This window comes from Coregonus clupeaformis, chromosome 29 (assembly GCF_020615455.1).
Source record: "Coregonus clupeaformis isolate EN_2021a chromosome 29, ASM2061545v1, whole genome shotgun sequence".
Taxonomy (NCBI): Eukaryota; Metazoa; Chordata; class Actinopteri; order Salmoniformes; family Salmonidae; genus Coregonus; species Coregonus clupeaformis.
This window is the reverse complement of record NC_059220.1, coordinates 15,769,044-15,790,873: the sequence shown is the minus strand read 5'-3', so window position 1 is coordinate 15,790,873 and position 21,830 is coordinate 15,769,044. Positions and strand designations below refer to the sequence as shown.

Sequence of the window (21,830 nt, the reverse complement as noted above, 5' to 3'; positions counted from 1 at the left end):
TTTAAATGTTTCCCCTTAAACCACTCAAGTGTTGCTTTAGCAGTATGCTTAGGGTCATTGTCCTGCTGGAAGGGGAACCTCCGTCCCAGTCTCAAATCTCTGGAAGACTGAAACAGGTTTCCCTCAAGAATTTCCCTGTATTTAGCACCATCCATCATTCCTTGAATTCTGACCAGTTTCCCAGTCCCTGCCAATGAATAACTTCCCCACAGCATGATGGTGTTACATTTACATTTTAGTCATTTAGCAGACGCTCTTATCCAGAGCGACTTACAGTTAGTGAGTGCATACATAATTTTTTTCATACTGGCCCCCCGTGGGAATCAAACCCACAACCCTGGCGTTGCAAACGCCATGCTCTACCAACTGAGCTACATCCCTGCCGGCCATTCTCTCCCCTACCCTAGACGACGCTGGGCCAATTGTGCGCCGCCCCATGGGTCTCTCGGTCGCGGCCGGCTACGACAGAGCCTGGATTCAAACCAGGATCTCTAGTAGCACAGCTAGCACTGCGATGCAGTGCCTTAGACCACTGCGCCACTCGGGAGTGAGAACTGTGTTCTCGGGGTGATGAGAGGTGTTGGGTTTGCGCCAGACATAGCGTTTTCCTTGATGACCAAAAAGCTCAATTTTAGTCTCATCTGACCAGAGTACCTTCTTCCATATGTTTGGGGAATCTCCCACATGTTTGCTTATTTTTTTCTTTAAGCGATGGCTTTTTTTCTGGCCACTCTTCCGTAAAGCCCAGCTCTGTGGTCCTATGGACAGATACTCCAATCTCTGCTGTGGAGCTTTGCAGCTCCTTCAGGGTTATATTTGGTCTCTTTGTTGCCTCTCTGATTAATGCCCTCCTTGCCTGGTCTGTGAGTTTTGGTGGGCGGACCTCTCTTGGCAGGTTTGTTGTGGTGCCATATTCTTTCAATTTTTTAATAATGGATTTAATGGTGCTCCCTGGGATGTTCAAAGTTTCTGATATTTTTTTATAACCCAACCCTGATCTGTACTTCTCCACAACTCTGTCCCTGACCTGTTTGGAGAGCTCCTTGGTCTTCATGGTGCCGCTTGCAAGGTGGTGCCCCTTGCTTAGTGGTGTTGCAGACTCTGGGGCCTTTCAGAACAGGTGTATATATACTGAGATCATGTGACAGATCATGTGACACTTAGATTGCACACAGGTGGACTTTATTTAACTAATTATGTGACTTCTGAAGGTAATTGGTTGCACCAGATCTAATTTAGAGGCTTCATAGCAAAGGGGGTGAATACATATGCACGCACCACTTTTCTATGATTAATTTTTTTGAATATTTTGAAACAAGTTATTTTTTTCATTTCACTTCACCAATTTGGACTATGTTGTGTATGTCCATTACATGAAATCCAAATAAAAATGTATTTAAATTAATTTAAATTAATTAATAGGGAAAATGCCAAGGGGTTGAATACTTTTGCAAGGCACTGTATCTAGTCACATATGTCGTTGTAAAAAATCAGCTATAACATGAATGTGGATATGGATCAGAAAGTGATGTTTTGGGGTGCGTTCGATATGGAACCCTATTCCCTATATAGTGCACTGCTACCAAAAGTATAGGGCACGCTAAATAGGAAATAGGGTACCATTTTGGACAGAGCCTTGCTATGAGTGTGAGCAACTCCATTTTGGCTGCTCTGCTGTTCCTGGATCAGCATTAGAGCGAGTCAACGAGGGCATCTTTTAGTTACTTAGTGAGCTAGGTGTCCCGTTCCCCATCATCCATTCCGCCCAGTGAAGTAGAGCCGGGCCTCGTTCAGTGCTCCTCTACCCGCTCTCTCGGCGGCAGGCTGTCAGAAGCATTTAGCCAATGCTGTGTTGGCGCGGCACACCTTCAGCACGCTGGTCAGATCAGACCGGGCCCTAATCGCCAGCAACATGTCGGCCCAAGATCTGAGGATATGAGAATCTTAAGGCGAAGATGACTCCAGGCACCTCACTGCATCACTCCCCTGGGACCCCTCGGCCCCCTTCTTTATTCACCCCCTTCTTTATTCACCCCCACTCCTCCCTCTACCCCCCAACCACCCATAACATCTTCAAAAGCACAGCCCCATCCCCCTCCCCCTCCCCCTCCTCCTCCTCCTCCTCCTCCTCCTGCTCCAGGTCCCAGCATAATGTTCTCTCTCTCTCTCTCTCTCTCTCTCTCTCTCTCTCTCTCTCTCTCTCTCTCTCTCTCTCTCTCTCTCTCTCTCTCTCTCTCTCTCTCTCTCTCTCTCTCTCTCTCTCTCTCTCTCTCTCTCTCTCTCTCTCTCTCTCTCTCTCTCTCTCTCTCTCTCTCTCTCTCTCTCTCTCTCTCTCTCTCTCTCTCTGTGTATATATATATATACTTAGCACCACGACAGCACTTGGCTCTACACCCACAGAAAGACGGGAGATAGAGAAATGAATGTTTTCAAGAGAATAACAATAGTGGAATAGAGACATCATAGTAATAGGGGGGCTTGGGGGAATATTCCACACATATTGGAGAGTTAGGGGCTGGGTGGATGATATATCCCTTTAAGGGATGGAGGGATGGTCTGTTGGGAGAGGAGGATGGAGGGATGGTCTGTTGAGAGAGGAGGATGGAGGGATGGTCTGTTGGGAGAGGAGGATGGAGGGATGGTCTGTTGGGAGAGGAGGATGGAGGGATGGTCTGTTGGGAGAGGAGGATGGAGGGATGGTCTGTTGGGAGAGGAGGATGGAGGGATGGTCTGTTGGGAGAGGAGGATGGAGGGATGGTCTGTTGGGAGAGGAGGATGGAGGGATGGTCTGTTGGGAGAGGAGGATGGAGGGATGGTCTGTTGGGAGAGGAGGATGGAGGGATGGTCTGTTGGGAGAGGAGGATGGAGGGATGGTCTGTTGGGAGAGGAGGATGGAGGGATGGTCTGTTGGGAGAGGAGGATGGCGGGATGGTCTGTTGGGAGAGGAGGATGGAGGGATGGTCTGTTGGGAGAGGAGGATGGAGGGATGGTCTGTTGGGAGAGGAGGATGGAGGGGGACTGGGGGATTCTAGAGGGAGAGGGGGAATGACAGAGAGCAGGACTGTGTACTTAATTGGGAGAAGAAGAGAGTAGGGGGGACTCTGGGGTTCTAGTATATATATATATTTTTAAAGGGAATGTGAATCATCCCTTTAAATAAAAAAACTCAGTAGCCAATGTTGTATTTCTGTGTGTTCTGTATGTTGGATAGTTTTTTACAAATACAGATATTTTCTGTCCCAATATGTCAGGATAGATGGTAAAGATACTGTAGAGGGAAGTGGAGAGTGATATGATGCAATGTAATAAGTAGAGTATAGCACAGGTTGATGAATTATGAAGGATGCTTGGAGGTTGCGTCAAGGTGTCTGTATGATGTGGGGACTGGGACTTGTGTGCTTTGTGTATTAGTGTGTGAAATAGTGTTAGTATCATATGAATGTTTTTATTTTTGTTGTGATGTTCAAAAACATAGAGAACTGTGTGTGTGTGAGAGAGAGAGAGAGAGAGAGAGAGAGAGAGAGAGAGAGAGAGAATGAGAGAATGTGAGAGAGAGTGAGAGAGAGAGAGCATGTAGCAAGGTGACTGTTGTGAGGTGTCATCGTGTGTGTTATATTGTGTCTGGTTCTACAGAGCTTCAAGTTGAACGTGGAAAGTCACTGCTCCCTGAAGCTCCCTGAAAGACTGTGTTAATATGTTGTCTGGTTGTGTCTTTGTTGCAGAGTTTCAAGCTGAACGTGGACAGTCACTGCTCCCTGAAAGACTATGTACTGGAGGAAGGCAGGCAGCTGCTGGAAGTCATCATCTCCCACAAATCAGGTACGGCTCTCACTGCTCGCAACCCTCTCATTTATTATTAATGTTTATATTAACATACTGACCTTCAGAATGTATACATCTTAAAGTAACCGCTTCTCAAGCAAGGGGAAGGGGGTAAAGAAACAGCTTTTTCAACATACATTACCAATGGCATTCTATCTGCAGTGGATTGAGTGAGTGAGTGAGTTCGGACAGGCTGGGAGAGGTTGGTGCTTGTGACTGGGTCGAGAAAAGATAGAGAGGAGAGCCAGAGAGGTGGAAAGAGGAGAGGGAGAGAGGTGGAAAGAGGAGAGGAAGAGGTGGAAAGAGGAGAGGGAGAGAGGTGGAAATAGGAGAGGGATAGAGGTGGAAAGATGAGAGGGAGAGAGGTGGAAAGAGGAGAGGAAGAGGTGGAAAGAGGAGAGGGAGAGAGGTGGAAAGAGGAGAGGGATAGAGGTGGAAAGAGGAGAGGGAGCGAGGTGGAAAGAGGAGAGGGAGAGAGGTGGAAAGAGGAGAGGGAGAGAGGTGGAAAGAGGAGAGGGAGAGAGGTGGAAAGAGGAGAGGGAGAGAGGTGGAAAGAGGAGAGGGAGAGAGGTGGAAAGAGGAGAGGGAGAGAGGTGGAAAGAGGAGAGGGAGCGAGGCGCTGTGTATTTGAAGCGAGCGAGCGAGTAATAATAATATAATATGCCATTTAGCAGACGCTTTTATCCAAAGCGACTTACAGTCATGCGTGCATACATTTTTGTGTATGGGTGGTCGCGGGGATCGAACCCACTACCTTAGCGTTACAAGCGCTGTGCTCTACCAGCTGAGCTACAGAGGACCACAGTAGGAGAGAGAAAAAGCGAAGGAGGCGCTGTGTATATTATAATAATAATAATAATTTGGTGGCAGTTTATATCTGTCCTACTTCACACATGTACAAGTTTGTATTATACACGTGTGAATTGTAAATGTTTATTTTTTTCATATTCTAACTCCCTGAGACACCCTCGGAGAGTGGGGTCACGGCCAGGGATATAAAAAGAGAGGGATCGAGTGAGGGAGGGAGGCGCTGTGTTTTTGAAGATAGGTGAAATTAGGAACAGCAGGGCCTGAGTTAGAGGCCATCTTCCAGATGTTTCCTCCCCTCTGCTGGGCCGATTATTCACCTAAAGCATCTAGCCAGCCAGTCAACCAGACAGCAAATCTCTCCCCTTACTTCCTTCGCTGCAGACACTAATACCTGGTTTCCTAGCAACTCTGCAGATCACTCATGATAATTCTACAGGTATGAGCGGTGTGTGACATTGTTGAGCAGCCAGTCACTAGATAGATAGTACAGTGAGTGTGTGTGTGTGTGTGTGTGTGTGTGTGTGTGTGTGTGTGTGTGTGTGTGTGTGTGTGTGTGTGTGTGTGTGTGTGTGTGTGTGTGTGTGTGTGTGTGTGTGTGTGTGTGTGTGTGTGTGTGTGTGTGTGTGTGTGTGTGTGTGTGTGTGTGTGTGTGCATTACAGGGTCACATTCTGCCCTGGCTCATTCATCTTGATTTGATTACTTTGAACAAACAGGATTTGGGTGAATGATGGCTGCTGGTTGAGAGACAGACAGGGCTGGAGTTTGTTCAAACAGGATTTGGGTGAATGATGGCTGCTGGGACAGAGTCCTGCTGGTTGAGAGACAGACAGGGCTGGAGTAACACCGTGGTGGTTCTGCAGGTGGATGCAGTGTGTTGTGGGAGGGGTTTAACTCTAAACCAGCTACTCATCACATGTGGTACACATATTGGTGTGTTCATATATTGTACATTAGTTCACATACTGTATGGCAGATCACATAGGCATCTGTGTTCAGGGTAGAGAGAGCAAGGTGGACCACTGAATAATTCCTGATCATATCAAATAAAGACCTCACTCACCCTTTAAAGACTAATCAACAAGGTAAATAATAATAATAATAATAATAATAATAATAATGATGATGATGATGATGATGATGATGATGATAATGATCAAGGATAAAAGAGTTTAGCATAATAAAATGATAAATATCAGTACATCAGTGAATGAAGGATTTTAGGAGGGTGGGTGTGTCAGAATGGAAGGAAGTTTATAGGTAGTGGCTAAACCAGAGACTTTCTCTCTCTATTGTCTATCTGTCCAGGCCTGAGGGACATGCTCCAGATGGTCGTACACCAGTGGCAGCAGCTCCAGAGGCAGATCCGCCGCCAGCACAGCTGGATGCTGCAGACTCTGGACGCCATCAAAGCCCACATCCTGGCCACTGAGACTGAGGCCTCTCAGGAGGCAGAGACCACGGGACCGCTGGCCAGCCCAAAGGTAAACTGTAGCCACACAGACTCCATTTCCTCATATCCCCCATATCCCACCGCCCGCCTGGCCCGCGTGCCTGTCCTCCTGCCACTGACTGAAGTCCACCCGCTCTCCCTCTTCGCTCCTCTCCCTCTGTTCTCCTCTCCCTCTCGCCCGGGGCAATCCAGTGCTCGCTCAGCAAAATAAACAAACAGAAGGGGGAAATGGGAAGGGGTTGGTGCTATTAGCATAAGAAGCAGCTAAAGTAAAGCTTCCCAGTTAGAAGTTACTGGGGGTGGACACAAGTAGATGTACATGATGTGAATATTACATATTTCATAAATAAACTCTAAAGCAATGGTGGTGGTGGCTGCATGAATCATTTGAGAAGACAAAATGCAACAAACGCACATGTACAAGCACACACACTCACAGGAACAATAGACATAAAAATCACACACAATTATTTGTAGCTCAAAATGTGTGAAACCCACTATGTTCCTTGCATTTAATGTGTAATTACCGGCGTTGTCATTCTAGGTTACGATTGCTCATTGTTTAATTGCCAACTGTGATTTGGTAATTTACGCTCAGATCTGACTTTGGTGGATGGAGGCATCCTTTCCACTTACCCAGAGAGACCCATGCAGGCAGAGAGAGACAAATGTATTTGTGTTTGTGCATCAGAAGGATATGAGCAGCCATGTCAGAGCATCAGCACAGCTCGGCTGGATTTCCCAGGGGTCCGTGCAATGTGGAGGCACAATCTTCACAGCGTCGCTCCTCGCTCTTCCTTCTTCTGACCATAATCTCATCTGTTTCATCTGAACCAAATTACAAACACAATCCCTTTTCCTTTTCTTTTCCTCTCCTTTCATTTCCTCTCCTCTCCTCTCCTTTCATTTCATCTCCTCGCATCCCTCTTTTCACGTCGTAGGCGACAACATAAATAATCCTGCTGCTTTTAAATTGTTTTGTTGCAATTAGAAATCACCACAATCAGTGTGATCAGTCAGCTCTGACATCCATTAGCTGCTTGGTTGCAGCAAATTAACACAGAGACGAGCCAGTGATTCATTATTCCATAGCTGTTAATGACGATCAGATGCATTGCCTAATTAGAGGGTGGCCATGGTGATGGGGGTCAGGGAAGGAGCCACAAATCTCCTCTCAGCACTGTGTGTTTCCACCCATCCTGACTCTCTGACGAGGGGGCACGGGGTTGGGTACATTTGATAGGATGATGTTGACGGGGGCAAGATGAGAGGTGTCATCTTCTGATCTGAGGGATGGATGACAGGGGGGTGATGTCATCAGAACGGTGGGATGATAAGTCACAGGTCTGGTCCAGGTTGTGTTTGTTGTTCATCCATCAGGAGTTATGAACGTAGGAGGTTCTCCCAAGGTTATTTTAATGTTCTTCTAATTTGTGTGTGCTGCAGAGATGTTAGCTTGTAATAATGGTGAGCTTGTGTACTTAATATAGCCCATATACTTAAGCTTTTATATGTTGGAAATTCATTGAGAAAAAAAATATCAACCTAGTTATGGTTTAGAACAACGACGATATTTCTTTCCAGTGTCCCATTAATTCCTAATGTTTCTAAAAACAACAGGTGCTCTTTGATGTCATTAATTTGTGCCCGTGTAAAAATGACAGACGTAAGAGCAATGCAACGTCACCAGACACTAACGTTGCCCCCATTTAAGGTGTGTATAAAGCAAGGTGTGTCTCTCCTGGCGCCCATAACGGTTTGTTGTTATTGCGGAGTGCATATTCTCCTACCGTTGTCTCTCCGTGTTGATGTTCCCGAATCTGAATCATTTTCCATGGGACCATAAAGTTTTGAACATGGCTGGATAATGGTCAAATGGTAATCCTGAGGGAACCCTGTCTTATTCCCCTCTAATTACATTGTTGGGGAAAATCAGCGAGAGAGAGAGAGAGAGGCACATGTAATGATAAACAGCTCGGAGCTTCAACACTCACAACGCTTCAGTCCCAATAACAAGATGCTTCTCAAAATCCCCTGGCAAATAATGGGGTCTTTCCACGAAAAGAGTGCCTTTTGCATTCCTTTGATATTTTAAGTAGAAATTATGCACCAATATTGAATTTTAAAAGCCTGTTATATTAAATGAAATGGCCTTTAATATAGACCACATGGAGAATTCAATACATCTGATTTTTTTTATATGAAAAAAGGCTTGCTAAAGTGTCCCTCCATCAACTTGTGTCACTTTTATAAATATTTTTACCCACTTAATCCCAACATTTCTCCAAGTTTCACCATCATTGTAAAGCCCTATTTACAGTTGAAGTTATATACACCTTAGCCAAATACATTTAAACTCAGTTTTTCACAATTCCTGACATTTAATCCTAGTAAAAATGCCCTTTTTTAGGTCAGTTAGGATCACCACTTTATTTTAAGAATGTGAAATGTCAGAATAATAGTAGAGAGAATGATTTATTTAAGCTTTTATTTCTTTCATCACATTCCCAGTGGGTCAGAAGTTTACATACACTCAATTAGTATTTGGTAGCATTGCCTTTAAATTGTTTAACTTGGGTCAAACGTTTCAGGTAGCCTTCCACAAGCTTCCCACAATAAGTTGGGTGAATTGTGGCCCATTCCTCCTGACAGAGCTGGTGTAACTGAGTCAGGTTTGTAGGCCTCCTTGCTCGCACACGCTTTTTCAGTTCTGCCCACACATTTTCTATAGGATTGAGGTCAGGGCTTTGTGATGGCCACTCCAATACCTTGACTTTGTTGTCCTTAAGCCATTTTGCCACAACTTTGGAAGTATGCTTGGGGTCATTGTCCATTTGGAAGACCCATTTGCGACCAAGCTTTAACTTCCTGACTGATGTCTTGAGATGTTGCTTCAATATATCCACATAATTTTCCTTCCTCATGATGCCATCTATTTTGTGACGTGCACCAGTCCCTCCTGCAGCAAAGCACCCCCACAGCATGATGCTGCCACCCCCGTGCTTCACGGTTGGGATGGTGTTCTTCGGCTTGCAAGCCTTCCCCTTTTTCCTCCAAACATAACGATGGTCATTATGGCCAAACAGTTCTATTTCTGTTTCATCAGACCAGAGGACATTTCTCCAAAAAGTACGATCTTTGTCCCCATGTGCAGTTGCAAACCGTAGTCTGGCTTTTTTATGGCGGTTTTGGAGCAGTGGCTTCTTCCTGGCTGAGCGGCCTTTCAGGTTATGTCGATATAGGACTCGTTTTACTGTGGATATAGATACTTTTGTACCTGTTTCCTCCAGCATCTTCACAAGGTCCTGCTGTTGTTCTGGGATTGATTTGTACTTTTCGCACTAAAGTACGTTAATCTCTAGGAGATAGAACGCATCTCCTTCCTGAGCGGTATAATGGCTGCGTGGTCCCATGGTGTTTATACTTGCGTACTATTGTTTGTACAGATGAATGTGGTACCTTCAGGCGTTTGGAAATTGCTCCCAAGGATGAACCAGACTTGTGGAGGTCTACAATTTGTTTTCTGAGGTCTTGGCTGATTTATTTTGATTTTCCCATGATGTCAAGCAAAGAGGCACTGAGTTTGAAGGTAGGCGTTGAAATACATCCACTGGTACACCTCCAATTGACTCAAATGATGTAAATTAGTCTATCAGAAGCTTCTAAAGCCATGACATCATTTTCTGGAATTTTCCAAGCTGTTTAAAGGCACAGTCAACTTAGTGTATGTAAACTTCTGACCCACTGAAATTGTGATACAGTGAATTATAAGTGAAATAATATGTCTGTAAACAATTATTGGAAATGTACTTGTGTCATGCACAAAGTAGATGTCCTAACCAACTTGCCAAAACTATAGTTTGTTAACAAGAAATGTGTGGTGTGGTTGAAAAACAAGTTTTAATGACCTAAGTGTATGTAAACTTCCGACTTCAACTGTATGTTGCTGCATTGACAAAGTCATTTCTGAAGATTATTATTTATTTCATGTGATAAGGGATTAATTTCCCTCATTTTAAGGTCAACCCTGTTACGTGAACTGAACTCTCGTTTTAATATGGTGAAACTATTCCTTTTAAAATATTTTTTTCCAAAGGAAACATTGAACCTCTAATAGTCAAATCATAGTGTAAAAGCAAGTGAACTGGTTCTACTCTTTTGGAACTTTTTCTGGTGTTTTGTGGTGGAAAACTGAGTGGGTCAAGTGTTAACACGTCCACCCTGTTACCCACAGACAGACAGGCTTGATATTTTTTTTGTGAAGCTTGCATTCTATTGCCACTCACTGTTGCACACAACAAGCTTCCATTTCTCATGTCATAAGGGGATTTATGGCTGATTTAAGAAGAAATCGTCAACCCTGTTACAGTCAACCCTGTTACTTTATTTGGCACTTAATACAGTGACTTCAGAAAGTATTCACTTATTCCACATTTTGTTGTGTTACAGCCTGAATTCAAAATTGATTAAATTGATTTTTTTCCCTCACCCATCTACATATAATACCCTATAATGACAAAGTGAAAACATGTTTTTTGATTTTTTTGCAAATGTATTGAACATGTAATACAGAAATACAGTATCTTATTTACATAAGTATTCACACCCCTGAGTCAATACTTTGTAGAAGCGATTACATCTGGTTGTCTTTCTGGGTAAGTCTCTAAGAGCTTTCCACAACTGGATTGTGCAACATTTGCCCATTAGTCTTTTCAAAATTCTTCCACAACCATTTTCAGCCCTTGACATTTTCAAGTGGATTTAAGTCAAAACTGTAACTTGGCCACTCAGGAACATTCACTGTCTTCTTGGTAAGCAACTCCAGTGTCGATTTCTGGCCTTGTGTTTTAGGTTATTGTCCTGCTGAAAGCAGACTGTCACGATCGTTGTAAGAGGCAGACCAAGGCGCAGCGTGATAGGCGTACATCTTTTAATGAGTACTTTACACAATAACAAAACAACAAAACGATACGTGAAGTCTCAAGGTTCACCAACACAAACCTATACAGAACAAGATCCCACAATCAACTGTGCAAAACAGGCTGCCTAAGTATGGTTCCCAATCAGAGACAACGAGCAACAGCTGCCTCTGATCGGGAACCACCCTGGCCAACATAGATCTAAACGATCTAGACAGAAAACAAGGAACAACTAAACATAGGAACTAACACCCTGGCGCAACATTAAAGAGTCCCCAGAGCCAGGGCGTGACAGTACCCCCCCAAAGGCGCGGCCAACCAAACACCACAGGGGAGGGGCCGGGTGGGCATTCCGCCTCGGAGGCGGATCCGGCTCCGGGCGTGACCACCACTCTCTCTCTCGCCCTCGTGGTCTGGCCCTGCTGGCCGGAGCTGGACTGAACACCGGTGGAGCGGATTGCTCTGGCTCCGGCGTGGAGCAGCTGACCGGTGCCGGACCAGGCACAGGTGGAACAGGCACGGACCGTGCCGGACTGACGACACGCACCACTGGCTTGGTGCGGGAATGGGCCGGACCGGGCTGACGACGCGCACCACTGGCTTGGTGCGGGGAGCAGGAACGGGCCGGACCGGGCTGACGACGCGCTCCACTGGCTTGGTGCGGGGAGCAGGTACAGGCCGAACCGGGCTGGCGACGCGCACCACTGGCTTGGTGCGGGGAGCAGGAACAGGCCGGACCGGGCTGGCGACGCGCACCACAGGCTTGGTGCGGGGAGCAGGAACGGGCCGGACCGGGCTGACGACGCGCACCACTGGCTTGGTGCGGGGAGCAGGCACGGGCCGGGCCGGGCTGGCGACGCGCACCACAGGCTTGGTGTGGGGAGCAGGAACAGGCCGGACCGGGCTGGCGACGCGCACCACAGCCTTGGTGCGGGGAGCAGGAACGGGCCGGACCGGGCTGACGACGCGCACCACTGGCTTGGTGCGGGGAGCAGGAACAGGCCGGACCGGGTTGGCGACGCGCACCACTGGCTTGGTGCGGGGAGCAGGAACAGGCCGGACCGGGCTGGCGACGCGCACCACTGGCTTGGTGCGGGGAGCAGGAACAGGCCGGACCGGGCTGGCAACGCGCACCACTGGCTTGGTGTGGGGAGCAGGAACGGGCCAGACCGGGCTGGCGACGCGCACCACAGGCTTGGTGCGGGGAGCAGGAACAGGCCGGACTGGGCTGGCGACGTGCACCACAGGCTTGGTGCGAGGGACAGGAACAGGCCGGACCGTACTGGGAACACACACCACTGGCCTTGTGCGGGGATCAGGAACGGGCCGGACCGGACTGGTAACACACCCCAGTACCTCTCGCCGTGCCTCTACACTCTCCTTCCCCCTCATGACCAATGGCCCCCGTAACCTGGTGGCCTCCTCTCCTAGTCCGCAAACTCGCCCTGTAGCTGCCTCCAGCAACCCCGTCGTCCATGCCGTGTGCCCCCCCAAAAAAATTACTTGGGGTTGCCTCTCGCCGGTCCGCCGACGACCCGGTTGGCGCCGCTTCTCCTCTCCTGCCTGGGCATCCTCCCTCATCGCCCTCCGGTAGCGGACGGCCTCCTCCTCTGTGATTCTCCCCCAACCGAGGAGGACATCTACCAGAGTAACCTCCTGTTCCATACCCGGCGTTTGCTCCTGCACACGCTGCTTGGTCCTATTTTGGTGGGATCTTCTGTCACGATCATTGTAAGAGGCAGACCAAGGCGCAGCGTGATAGGCGTACATCTTTTAATGTGTACTTTACACAATAACAAAACAAAAAAACGATACGTGAAGTCTCAAGGTTCACCAACACAAGCCTATACAGAACAAGATCCCACAATCAACTGTGCAAAACAGGCTGCCTAAGTATGGTTCCCAATCAGAGACAACGAGCAACAGCTGCCTCTGATCGGGAACCACCCTGGCCAACATAGATCTAAACGATCTAGACAGAAAACAAGGAACAACTAAACATAGGAACTAACACCCTGGCTCAACATTAAAGAGTCCCCAGAGCCAGGGCGTGACACAGACTGAACCAGGTTTTCCTCTAGGATTTTGCCTGTGCTTAGCTCGATACCGTTAATTTTTTTATCATGAAAAACTCCCCAGTCCTTTACGATTAGAATGGTATCCACAAGTTCATCTGACTCTGGGAAAGTAGATAAAGGGCATCATTGCCAACATCCCGAAGTATCCCTTTAAACCAGTTTTTTATAAAGATGAACATGTGCTCTTCATGACAGAATGTTAAAATTAGGTGAAATTAAAAGTATTTTTGGGACCAAGTTATACTTCTCAAAAGGCACCAAATTGGTGGAATGACCCAGAGCATTCGGAAAGTATTCAGACCCCTTCAATCTTTCCACATTTTGTTACGTTACAGCCTTATTCTAAAATTGATTAAATTGTATTTTTTTCTCATCAATCTACACACAATACCCCATAATGACAAAGCAAAAACTGGTTTTTATAAATTTTTTAAAATGTATAAAATATTAAAAACGGATATTACATTTACATAAGTATTCAGACCCTTTACTCAGTACTTTGTTGAAGCACCTTTGGCAGCGATTATAGCTTCAAGTCTTCTTGGGTATGACACTACAAGCTTGGCACGCCTGTATTTGGGGAGTTTCTTCCATTCTTCTCTGCAGATCCTCTCAAGCTCTGTCAGGTTGGATGGGGAGCGTCGCTGCACAGCGATTTTCAGGTCTCTCCAGAGATGTTCGATCGGTTCAAGTCCGGGCTCTGAATGGGCCACTCAAGGACATTCAGAGACTTGTGCTGAAGCCACTCCTGCGTCGTCTTGGCTGTGTGCTTAGGGTCGTTGTCCTGTTGGAAGGTGAACCTTCGCCCCCAGTCTGAGGTCCAGAGCGCTCCGTTCATTTTTCTCTCGATCCTGACTAGTCTCCCAGGCCCTGCCGCTGAAGAACATCCCCACAGCATGATGTTGCCACCACCATGCTTTAGGTGCCTTTTGGCAAACTCCAAGCTGGCTGTCTGTCCGTCTGGTTCTCCCATCTCCACAGAGGAACTCTGGAGCTCTGTCAGAGTGACCATCGGGTTCTTGGTCACCTCCCTGACCAAGGCCCTTCTCCCCCGATTACTCCGTTTGGCCGGGCGGCCAGCTCTAGGAAAAGTCTTAGTAGTTCCCCATCTTCTTCCATTTAAGAATGATGGAGGCCACTGTGTTCTTGGGGACCTTCAATGCTGCAGACATTTTTTGGTACCCTTCCCCACATCTGTGCCTCGACACAATCCTGTCTCGGAGCTCTACGGACAATTCCTTTGACATGGCTTGGTTTTTGCTAGGACATGCACTGTCAACTGTGGGACCTTATCTAAACAGGTGTGTGTCTTTCCAAATCATGTCCAATCATTTTAATTTATCAAAGGTGGACTCCAATCAAGTTGTAGAAACATCTTGAGGATGATCAATGGAAACAGAATGCACCTGAGCTCAATTTCGAGTCTCATAGCAAAGGGTCTGAATACCTATGTAAATAAATTGACAAAAATGTATAAAAACCTGTTTTTGCTTTGTCATTATGGGGTATTGTGTGTAGATTGATGAGGGGGGAAAAAAACAATTTAATCAATTTTTGAAGGCTGTAACGTAAAAAAAAGAATGTGGAAAAAGTCAACGGGTCTGAATACTTACCGAATGCACTGTATGTTCTTAGTCATCTAGGCAATGTCCCAAATGGCACCCTATTCCATATTTAGGGCACTACTTTTGACCAGAGCCCTATGGGTAGTGCCCTATATAGGGAATAGGGTGCCATTTGGGATGCAGCTCTACTCTGGTGGCGGTGGTGTGTGATGCGTCTCTCCCTGAGCCCTTGTGGTTTGGGCCAGCAGAACATAACAGTGTAATATTCAGGAGCTTAGCTAGCAGGATGCTGTCTGTCTGTCATATCACAGGGATTGCAGCAGTAGGCTCTGTCTCTGTGCCTCTGACTCTCTCACTCACAGCCTCTGTGGATGGCACAACGGACAGGTGTTGACCACACAAACAAACATGCATGCATGGACTCACGCACAAACGTGTATACACACACACACGCGCAAGCACACACACACACATAGTCTAGGTCTAGGAGAAAGTATTTTAATGTCCCTCGCTCTCATCATCCGTGATTCTCCTTTCACATCCTCATTATGCTCCAATGTTCACACTATACATGGTACAGCACAGCCACAGCCCCATCATCAACTCTCTCTCCATTTGCGGTTGTCATTCCTACTCATGTTGATAAGCTAGCTGGTGATTCTCTGAGACAAAATATTCTGCAATTTGAACAGTTTCAACATGGAAAGAAATTTGTGAAAGTGCAGCATAATTGTTAGCTAACATCGTTGGCATCTATGGAAACTTTGGTGATGTGTGTTATTTGTCAAAAGTAGCATGCTTTAGATCTTGTGTCGGTCCGTCAGTCCGTCCGTCAGTCCGTATGTCTGTCAGTCTGTGCCCAAAGTTGGAACGCACCATATCTCTCTGGAAGCAGGGGTGGGTGGACCCTTCCTCTCAATAACCCCATCATTCTCCAAGTGATCCCTTCAGATTAGACCATGTTCGTTTGGGCACGGGGGACACAAATCCAGTTAACCAGCTTGACGAAACAGCCCCAAGTCAGTGACCAAACGACACCCTGCACTCTGGGGATATTTGGGCGACATTACCATTACCATGCCTCCACCACATCACATTATAGCTTCATCGGAGTAGGTGTTGGGTATCCTACCTACCGCTTCCTCCATCGCCCCCAGTGATACAATATCTAGGTCCTCAGAGTGGGATTATTCAGGTCATCTGAGCCCTGCCAGGTGTCAGTGGCATATACTAATGCTGGCCTGGCTACCTGTGTGTGTATGTATGTAAAAGCAGTGGGGCCTTATCTGCTGCTGCTCCCAGACAGCTTGTCTGCCCCGGGGCCCCCATTTCACCCAGCCGGCCTGGCTGACTGCAGCGCAGTGAGGAGGAGGAGGGGGAGGGAGGAGCAGGCTGAGAGGAGGACGGGCAAGAAAAGGGGGGAGACAGGGGAGAGGTAGAGAGACCGGAGGGGGTGAGGCCCACCGTTGCCATCATCGTCAATCATTCTGTTCACTGGGCATACAGTATGTTAACAAGAGCTATGCCACACCAGCGATATGCCACACCAGCGATATGCCACACCAGCGATATGCCACACCAGCGATATGCCACACCAGCGATATGCCACACCAGCGATATGCCACACCAGCGATATGCCACACCAGCGATATGCCACACCAGCGATATGCCACACCACTATGCTGCAAATGGAGTGGGTCTTAGGTATATCAAAGTACAGCACGGTTATAACTGACCCCAGGTTATTTCTGCATGGTGAACATGTAATGAAAGGAAGTGGAGTGGCACTTAAAAACAGGACAGGGACATGTCAGGGGAAACTTTTCAGCCTGGACAGACTGCTGCCTTAGCTCCCATCAGCCCCATGTTGATAAGCCGAGATTGTGGGTAGATGTCCAGGGTTTACCTTGCTTCACGACTGACTTTGTGTTAGGTGATGCAGTAGCTTTTCCATTAGGTATTACTATTTTTACTTTATGTTATAGATTATAGTGCCTTGGTGAGTTCAAAAAGTTAACTCATGAAATGTGAAGATATGGTGTTTTGAGTATAAATTATATGATAGTTGATGTCTTAAGTAAATCTAGATATGCACACTGGAACAAGTGTAAGTAAACTGCTGTTTTATGCCCCTTATAGTTGAGCATTCACACAATCATTTTTTGACTTGTTTAAACCAACAATTGTGTTTCTCCATTGAGTATATATTACTTAGAGATACAATCTATACTAAGGATTCAAATAATTAGTCTCCTCTCCTGTAGGGAATTCCTTTAACCTTCACCTTAGTTTTTGGGTGGAGTTTAACTAATCTATCTTTTGGTATTTGTTTCATTAGTGAATTGTTGATATAGTCCCAAGATGTTTTGCATGTCAGCAATCAAGTTTTCAAGATATATAACTTTCAAAATACAGAAATACAGCTATATCAAACTCTTAAGACCCTTAAATAACATCAATTTATCTCTCTATAAAGTGTTTGTCTTTTTAAATTAGAAATAGTTCTCTCTGGCACTATTAGAATGCAAAGGCTCTAAATGCAATTTATAAAGTGAGTTAAAATGACATACCTGTTTAAGTAGCTTTTGCCTAAGGGCGATCTGACAATTGAAATGCATTTTCTAAGATAAAAAAAAGTTAATGGTTCTATTTTTTGCTAGACATTTTCAAATATTTAATTACTAGGACAATAGAAATGAATATACGGTAGAGCTTCTCTGACAAATAATAATACAATGTGTGGCTGTGGTCAGAAGTTGTGTGGCTGTGGTCAGAAGTTGTGTGGTTGTTGAAATGGATCTGTGGGATTTACTTAAAAGAGTAGGCTAGGTGAAATGTTTGTAGGAGGACATTGTGTTGTAGTCAATGCTACTGTAGCAGCGCTGTCTCCATGGGTTGATATTGAGATAGTGAATAAGCATATACTAGTCCCTACCATCCCCTTCACCCCCTTTCTACCTGTGTAGCCTAGTTGTCTATTTCAGAAATTAACTTGGTAGTCTAGTCTAGTACAATTTCTTAGAAATAAAAAAAATATCCTATTCATTCTGCTTCTAAATGTGAATGAAGCCACAATCCGAACCTCGCTCCACAGTGCACACTGTATGCCTGCGTCTGAAATGGCACCCTATTCCCTATATACAGTAGTGCACTACTGGTTAAAAGTAGTGCACTATATAGGGAATAGGGTGCCATTTCAGACGCAGAAAATTACCGACCAAGTGCTCCTGTGTGACTTAATTATAATTATTCAATCTCTTATCCCCTAGCTATGTTATTGCGTGTGCCGCTGAAGTCCGTTAGAAAATCAAAAACCTTTTTTTTTTTTTTTTTTCATTTGTATTCTGCCTTCGACACTTGGCAATCGGATCAAAGATTACCCAAGTTGCTTGCAAATAAAAGCATGGAGGAGGCACTTTAGGCTGTAATTATTCGAATCAGTGTGAGGTTTTTTTGTGTTGTGAAAATACAGAGCTCTATTGGAGTCTATTAGTTGGATTCCCTTTGGTTGTTGCGGTTTCAGGGCTGCTAATGCCTAATGAATTCTATCAAACTAAGTACAATAAGGTCCAATCTGATAGACATGGATGGGGATATGTGAACACAGTATGATGGTTAGGCTCTTGATATTGCTTGAAGTGAGGAGCCCATGCAGCCTCGGCTTTAGAGAAAAATGTTTGCTTTATAATGTATCACCTGAGTACTACAACAATACATGGTAACTTAGTTAATAGGATACCCAGTGCGATGTCAACTGGTTTTAAGAAACCGTTATTTGCACAATCTGTGGTTGCTGTCTTTGTACAATGGCAAAAGAAGTGCTTCAATGAGAATGTTCTGAGAAATAATTATTCAAAACTGTTTAAACTCATCTCTATGAGTTGCTATCTAGATTCCAAGAAGGGGGTTTATTACGGATATAAACAGTGTTTACTCTTCTACACAATACAGTCGACAGAGACACAGATGGAGTTTGGGCTAGGCTTACAGTATAGTTTGTGCCCCTCCTAATTTAGATGACTGTTATCCAACTGTAATCCAGCAGTAACAATATTATTCACAGACAGGGATTTCTATATGTTCAATAAAGCCCTGCCAGTTCTCTGGTGGAGAGGGAGAGAGAGAGAGCATAAGCACAGCCACATGAAGTAGGGGTGCTCAGGGTGCTGCAGCACCCCCTGAAAAATCACAATAATAAAAACATCTACAGTGGGGAGAACAAGTATTTGATACACTACCGATTTTGCAGGTTTTCCTACTTTCAAAGCATGTAGAGGTCTGTCATTTCTATCATAGGTACATGTTACGAACCCCGTGGCTTTAAACGTCTAGGGTGGATGGACAAGAGACCCGTAACATAATTCATGCAAATTAGAATCGTGACATGAAACAGTGAGAACAAAAACTACACGACAACCATAGACTACCGTCAATCATAAAAGGTTAATTTTTGAACACACGGTAAAGGTTTGGGAAAAAGGGCTGAGCAGGACCCAAGAAATGAAACAATAGTGTAAAAAAACCTAAACTGATCTTGCCTGCCTCAAGAACCGCTAAGCTACTGCTAATCATACAAAAATACAGTGGGTGGTCCGCTCAGGTCTAACTAGTGTTTTTAGACAGTTTTCTTCCTACGGGTAATGTACGCCCAAGGGCAACTTGCTTAAATTCCCCTTTTCCCAGAAACACACAAAAGTTACCAAACAGAGTAACCAGCAAATGAGTGAGTACACAAAACACAGGACACCACAGTATCCATACTCACATACTGAAAATAGTCTCTAACAACAAACACAACTGACCGGCTTTTAAACAATGGGATGTGTGATTGAAAAACCAGAAACAGGTGGTGCAATGCAGAGGAATGTCCACTGATTGGTCCACCTCAGCAATCAGCAGACACCCCAACGACCACCAATCAGGAACATATAGGACACCTGTGATTAGGGCAGAAGGAGAGGAAAAACACAAAAAGACACAGGATACCTGTATCCGTAACAGTACACTTCAACTGTGAGAGACGGAATCTAAAACAAAAATCTAGAAAATCACATTGTATGATTTTTAAGTAATTCATTTGCATTTTATTGCATGACATAAGTATTTGATCACCTACCAACCAGTAAGAATTCCGGCTCTCACAGACCTGTTAGTTTTTCTTTAAGAAGCCCTCCTGTTCTCCACTCATTACCTGTATTAACTGCACCTGTTTGAACTTGTTACCTGTATAAAAGACACCTGTCCACACACTCAATCAAACAGACTCCAACCTCTCCACAATGGCCAAGACCAGAGAGCTGTGTAAGGACATCAAGGATAAAATTGTAGACCTGCACAAGGCTGGGATGGGCTACAGGACAATAGGCAAGCAGCTTGGTGAAAAGGCAACAACTGTTGGCGCAATTATTAGAAAATGGAAGAAGTTCAAGATGACGGTCAATCACCCTCGGTCTGGGGCTCCATGCAAGATCTCACCTTGTGGGGCATCAATGATCGTGAGGAAGGTGAGGGATCAGCCCAGAACTACACGGCAGGACCTGGTTAATGACCTGAAGAGAGCTGGGACCACAGTCTCAAAGAAAACCATTAGTAACACACTAAACCGTCATGGATTAAAATCCTGCAGCGCACGCAAGGTCCCCCTGCTCAAGCCAGCGCATGTCCAGGCCCGTCTGAAGTTAGCCAATGACCATCTGGATGATCCAGAGGAGGAATGGGAGAAGGTCATGTGGTCTGATGAGACAAAAATTGAGCTTTTTGGTCTAAACTCCACTCGCCGTGTTTGGAGGAAGAAGAAGGATGAGTACAACCCCAAGAACACCATCCCAACCATGAAGCATGGAGGTGGAAACATCATTCTTTGGGGATGCTTTTCTGCAAAGGGGACAGGACGACTGCACCGTATTGAGGGGAGGATGGATGGGGCCATGTATCGCGAGATCTTGGCCAACAACCTCCTTCCCTCAGTAAGAGCATTGAAGATGGGGCGTGGCTGGGTGTCCAGCATGACAACGACCCAAAACACACAGCCAGGGCAACTAAGGAGTGGCTCCGTAAGAAGCATCTCAAGGTCCTGGAGTGACCTAGCCAGTCTCCAGACCTGAACCCAATAGAAAATCTTTGGAGGGAGCTGAAAGTCTGTATTGCCCAGCGACAGCCCCGAAACCTGAAGGATCTGGAGAAGGTCTGTATGGAGGAGTGGGCCAAAATCCCTGCTGCAGTGTGTGCAAACCTGGTCAAGACCTACAGGAAACGTATGATCTCTGTAATTGCAAACAAAGGTTTCTGTACCAAATATTAAGTTCTGCTTTTCTGATGTATCAAATACTTATGTCATGCAATAAAATGCAAATTAATTACTTAAAAATCATACAATGTGAAATTACAGACCTCTACATGGTTTGTAAGTAGGAAAATCGGCAGTGTATCAAATACTTGTTCTCCCCACTGTATATAATTTTTTTATTTTTTTTTTTTTACCAAAAATTTTTCTCCACATAGGTATTGCACTGGGCCTTTACAAGTATTATCCGACCGATATAGACGTCTGTAGCGCGGGCCCCAAAAAAAAAATCTGCAATGAATCTCCGCTTTGGCAAAAAAGGTAGTTGTATAATTAAGAACAGTATCTTGCAGGATTCAATAGTTAGAATTGTAAGAGTTGTTTCCCGATTGTCATTCTAATGGAATCCAGAAAGGACAAAACCCTTTTCTGTATTTGTTTTCTTTCATGTTTTGTTGTAATCAAACATGAAATGGTTAAACTAAACGTGGTTGGACTGTGGGATGGGCGTAAAGGAGCAGGCTGCAGTGTGTCTTGGGGCCATTGGCTAAGAGTGTGTCCAAAATGGCACCCTATGGGCCCTGGTCAAAGGTAGTGCACTACATAAGGAATAGGGTGCCATTTGGGACACAATCCTAAGGCTCCTCCTGAAGAAGAAGTTTGTGTTAATAACTGCATAGATCTTTATTTCTTCTTCCTCCCTCCATTCCTCCATCCCTCCTCTCCTCCATCCCTCCTCTCCTCCATCCCTCCTCTCTCAGGACTCAGCACTTACCCTTCAGTCAGTGTGGAATAATTGTCAATGAATATTTAACAAGGATTCAGTGGGAAGGATAGGCATCAGAGAAGCATCAACTATTATACTGTTTTATTAATATAGGGAAATGTTACTGAGACACTAC

The 21,830-nt window shown here is 45.4% G+C and overlaps 1 protein-coding gene across 2 annotated transcripts in view; it reads left to right on the top strand.

The window, feature by feature from the left end:
- The window catches only part of LOC121544709 (A-kinase anchor protein 6), a 207,344-nt gene that overhangs the window by 84,697 nt on the left and 100,817 nt on the right, over positions 1 to 21,830 (top strand). For both annotated transcript variants that reach the window (XM_041854787.1, XM_041854786.1), the window contains exons 6-7: positions 3,723 to 3,819; positions 5,939 to 6,114. In XM_041854787.1, coding sequence (XP_041710721.1) covers positions 3,723 to 3,819; positions 5,939 to 6,114 — 273 coding nt within the window. The remainder of the gene's footprint in view (positions 1 to 3,722; positions 3,820 to 5,938; positions 6,115 to 21,830) is intronic.